General features: G+C 44.2%; 1 protein-coding gene across 1 annotated transcript in view; it reads right to left on the bottom strand.

Annotated features, from left to right (window-relative positions):
• Hrh4 (histamine receptor H4) overlaps positions 1–4,371 on the bottom strand; it is a 15,497-nt gene that overhangs the window by 4,473 nt on the left and 6,653 nt on the right. The window contains exon 2 of the mRNA XM_005355794.1: positions 2,972–3,135. Coding sequence (XP_005355851.1) covers positions 2,972–3,135 — 164 coding nt within the window. The remainder of the gene's footprint in view (positions 1–2,971; positions 3,136–4,371) is intronic.

Here is a 4,371-nt window from a genome sequence, read left to right as displayed (position 1 = left end):
AGGCAGAGACAGGCAGATCTCTGTGAGTTCGAGACCAGCCTGGTCTACAGAGCTAGTTCCAGGACAGGCTCCAAAGCCACAGAGAAACCCTGTCTTGAAAAACCAAAAAAACAAACAAAAAAAAAACTAGGGTGAGCACACACTTCCTCTCTGGGTATCATCTCTTTGTAACTCTATCAGCTAACTAGATAACATGCTGTCCTTTTTGTGCCCACTAACTTGAGAATAGGCTCAAAATCTTGGCCAACCAGTGGAGAAAGTCCGAGGCCCTCCAGGAAAGGTTTAAGGGGTGGGCTGGCTGCAAAGATGGCCCAGGAAGAGCACTGTGCCTTCCCAGATCTACAGCCAGCTGTAACTCCAGCTCCAGGGTGATTTGAAGCCCCCTACTGGCCTCTTCAGGCAAGTGCACTCATAGGCACATACTACATGGATGTACAGGCACATAATTAAATTTTTTTAAAGGATTTATAAAGATTTTTTAAAATCACCTTGAAAATTTTAAAGTACAAATGAGAAATGTTCTGATTTAACATGGCTTTTAAACACTTTACTACTAAAGCAAGATATATGCTTTTTCCAACATAGCCAACTAACTGCACAGAAGAATTCACTGAACAGTGGTTGCCTTTGTGCTGTGTGAAGCCCTCTGATTGTGCCTTTGTACTTTTTTCTAGTCTTTTCTGTTGTTCTCCATTCTGTGTTACTTTAATAGATAAGAAAGAAAAGAAAAAAAAACCCAACTGGTTACAACCCTAGGACAAGTCCAGCCTTTGGAAAACAGTGACATTATTGGCATCTTCAGCATCAACAGAAACATCCCCAGTGCAATGACACAGAGGAGGCCCATGGCAGCCAGCAGTTAGCTGGCTGTGTTCATCCATACAGACTGCGGTGTGCTGACACAGGAGAGGCCCCAGGGCAGCCAGCAGAGTCAGCTTAGACAGAGTCCTGTCCTATCCATTTTACTCTTTTTCCTGGCCAAATCGTAGTTCAGCTAGAGACCACATTTTTAAACTCCCTTTGCAGTGAGGTGGCATTATGGGACCAAGTCCCACCAAAGAGATGTGAATAAAAAGAAAATCCTTTCCTGTGGACTTCTCTTCTAGAATAGAAACCAGAGTACCAACAGTCAAACTTTCATCAGGCAGAGGGTAATGGCCTAGAGTAAAGTCATCACACTATTGTCCACGAAACTAATCTGGCCCACTACTTGTTTCTATAAATAAAGTTTTATCAGCACCCAACCAGTACACTGCCCTCCATACACACACCCCATAAATAATCTGGGGCTTTTCTGTGCTGCAGCAGAGTTCAGAATATCACAGGTGCTACAAAACTGAAAATATTTACTCTTGGGCCCTGCCGGGATAATAAATGCTTGCTGCTCCCTGACCTATAGTGAGCAGGCCACCCTGTTAATGAGGGGCTGGGAGGTCCCAGGATGACCTCCTGGAGTGGAACTTTCTATCTTTTCCAGAATATTCTGTGAGCGCAAAAGAAATTTGTCTATAAAATGCTGCTTGTGGAGCAGTATTTTAGAATGTCTTTGTTCCAAAGGTTATCTTTCATCTAATCTAATTTCTTGCTGTGTTGGGTCCTCACAGGTAGGAGCTTCGGAATCCTCTCAGTACTGCCAGCGCAGTATTTGGTCAACAGTACAGAACCCACGTATCTCTGCCTCTGCCTCCACTCCCCAAGTATTTAATTCTGCATTTTAGCATTTAGCAGAGTGAATCATACAATGGTCCCCAAAGCTCTGAGATCCTATGATCCAGGATTAAATGAAGTCAGAGACTGAAAATAGGGCTGGAGAACCTGTTCAGCGGGGCGAGCACTTGTCAGGCAAGCATGAGGGTCTGAGTTCAGATCTTCAGAACCCATGCGGAGCAAGCCTCCAGTGCAGCATCTAGAACATCAGCTCTCCCAAGGAGAGACAGGAGTCAGGTACACAAGAAAGCTCAGAAGTGCACAGGCAGGCTAGCCTGTAGTACACATGGAAAAACAACATAGCAACCCTAGCTCAACAAGGTGAAGGTAAGTCCAACAGCTTAGGCTGTCCACTGATCACTTCTCCACGTGTGTGTGTGTGTGTGTGTGTGTGTGTGTGTGTGTATCTGTGTACACATGGAAAAACAACATAGCAACCCTAGCTCAACAAGGTGAAGGTAAGTCCAACAGCCAAGGCTGTCCTCTGACCTCTTCTCCGTGTGTGTGTGTGTGTGTGTGTGTGTGTGTGCGTGTACATACTCACACACATGAGACAGACAGACAGACAGACAGACACAGACAGAGAAATTTATTCTTCTCTAACACATTATATCCCTACTGCAGTTGCCCCTCCCTCCCCTCCCCCAGATCCACCCCTCCTCCATTATTTTTAAGACCACGAATCACTGCCCCACATTTCTGTGACTTCTCTCCCCTTGCCCTATTTTCTCCTTCCTTCAGTTGCTGGGAGATTTATTTTGCTTAAGAATTTCTTCTAAGCCACCCAGTAAGTAGGCTCCAGATTTTGCCTGAGTTCAGCTTTTTCATCACACGTCCTGTTGTGTTTCCTGTGGTCTGTGCTCAAACTGATTTGCTCACCCACTCATTCTCGGAATCTTTCTAGTTGCCCAGAAAGTTCTATCTTGAGGAAAATATCGGGGTCTCAACTCGTCCGTGAGGGTGAACCCACAGACATCCAAGCTACTGAGCACTCGATCTGGCACTTCTCACAGTTAGCCGTGAATCTTCTTTGGTTCTTTCCCTCCCATTTCAAACACCCATAGGGAGAGTTAGCAAGTCCACACAGAATAAAAGCCAGTGAGGACTTTAGGCCAGATATCAAAAGAATGAAGAGTTTCAAATTTGTTCAGATCCCTTGGATTCATCCCCAACATTTCCAGTACATGATATATGCATGGCGTAGGGGCCCAGAATTCACAACGATATAATCTTCTATGGAAAGTAAGTTAACATTATGACTTACAGCGTTTGAAACTGACTGGTATCGATCGTAGCTAATGAGGACAATATTGTAGACAGATGCTGTACACAAAAGATAGTCAACAATGAGCCAAAACGTGCAGATTTCACTTCCAAAATTCCAGGTAAACACTGTGTGAGGGATGTACAGAGGGATGGAGATCGCACCTGTGCAGGGAAGAAAGGAATTAAAAATAAATGTTGGGACAGCACCATGGCTAAGTCACTAAAGATACTTGCCACCAATCTTGACAAATCCCAAAGCCAAATGACACAAGGAGAGCCCTAACTCCTGCACGTTGTGCTCAAACCTACTCTTGAATAAAATGGCATGCTATGGTACAGACACACACACACACACCACTCAATAAATATTTAATCAATTTTTAATTAAAAACAGTTCATATCACTGACTACAAAAAAGCTATATTCTCATGTATCATGACATGCCTGAATTCACTGAAAATAGCTTAGTTATCACTAGAATTCGATAAGTGTCCTTTAAAGATGTTTATGGAAAGCCTTGGTCTTCAGCATGGGAGGATGGTGAGGCCTGGGGACGTTTAGGAGATGGAGCTTAGTGCGAGGTTTTTAGGTCAAAATTGTGGAACAGAGTTCTGCCAGGCTTCCCATCCTTCCTGGTTCTAGGTGTAAGCGCTCACTCACACACCCGTTGACATCCACCACCGTCGGGAGTCAAAGCAATAGGCCACCCAAATCTGAATTTGAACTCCCTAACTGTGATCTAATATTTTCCCTTCTAAGTTCTTTGCCTGGGATATTTTTTTGCAGTAAAGCTGTGCCAACAAAGCTATAAATAAAAACATTAGTTTTTGCCCCCATGCACTCTTTAGATCACAAACAGCTGCTGTGAGGGCTCCTATGACTCCCAGGTAAAGTACATGTTCTAATCATACTTCCATTAAAAGTCACCTGTGTGCATTTGTGCCCCAACCCAAACATGGTGGCTCACCCCTCCCACAGCACAGCACGGCACAGCACAGCACAGACCATATTTTGCATCCCTTTCTCTTTGCCAACATTGTTCTTCCCAGAGCGTCTTCCTCTTTGTGTCTTTGTGCTGGGGATCAAATCTCGGCCTTAACTAGGCACATACTGCTCCCCTCCTGGCCTCCTCTTCACTAGGGAACTGCATGTATTTCTGTCACTCTTTCTGCAAATCTAAACATCCACTTCCTCCAAGGCCTCTGGAGGCTCTTGGGCTGAAGTGATCCCTCTGCCACTTACACTCTCAGCAACTTTGTCATTGTTTTAAAGGGTTTTGTATGTGTTAATTACATACACTAAAGAGTTTCATGATGACATTATCATGCATGAAAATAATGTTTTCTTATAGTGTTATCTTCACCATCCATCCTCTCCCCAATCAGTCCCCCCTTTCTC

This window comes from Microtus ochrogaster, chromosome 18 (assembly GCF_000317375.1).
Source record: "Microtus ochrogaster isolate Prairie Vole_2 chromosome 18, MicOch1.0, whole genome shotgun sequence".
NCBI lineage: Eukaryota > Metazoa > Chordata > Mammalia > Rodentia > Cricetidae > Microtus > Microtus ochrogaster.
Note: the sequence above shows the minus strand (reverse complement) of the source record. Positions and strands in the feature narration are given on the sequence as shown.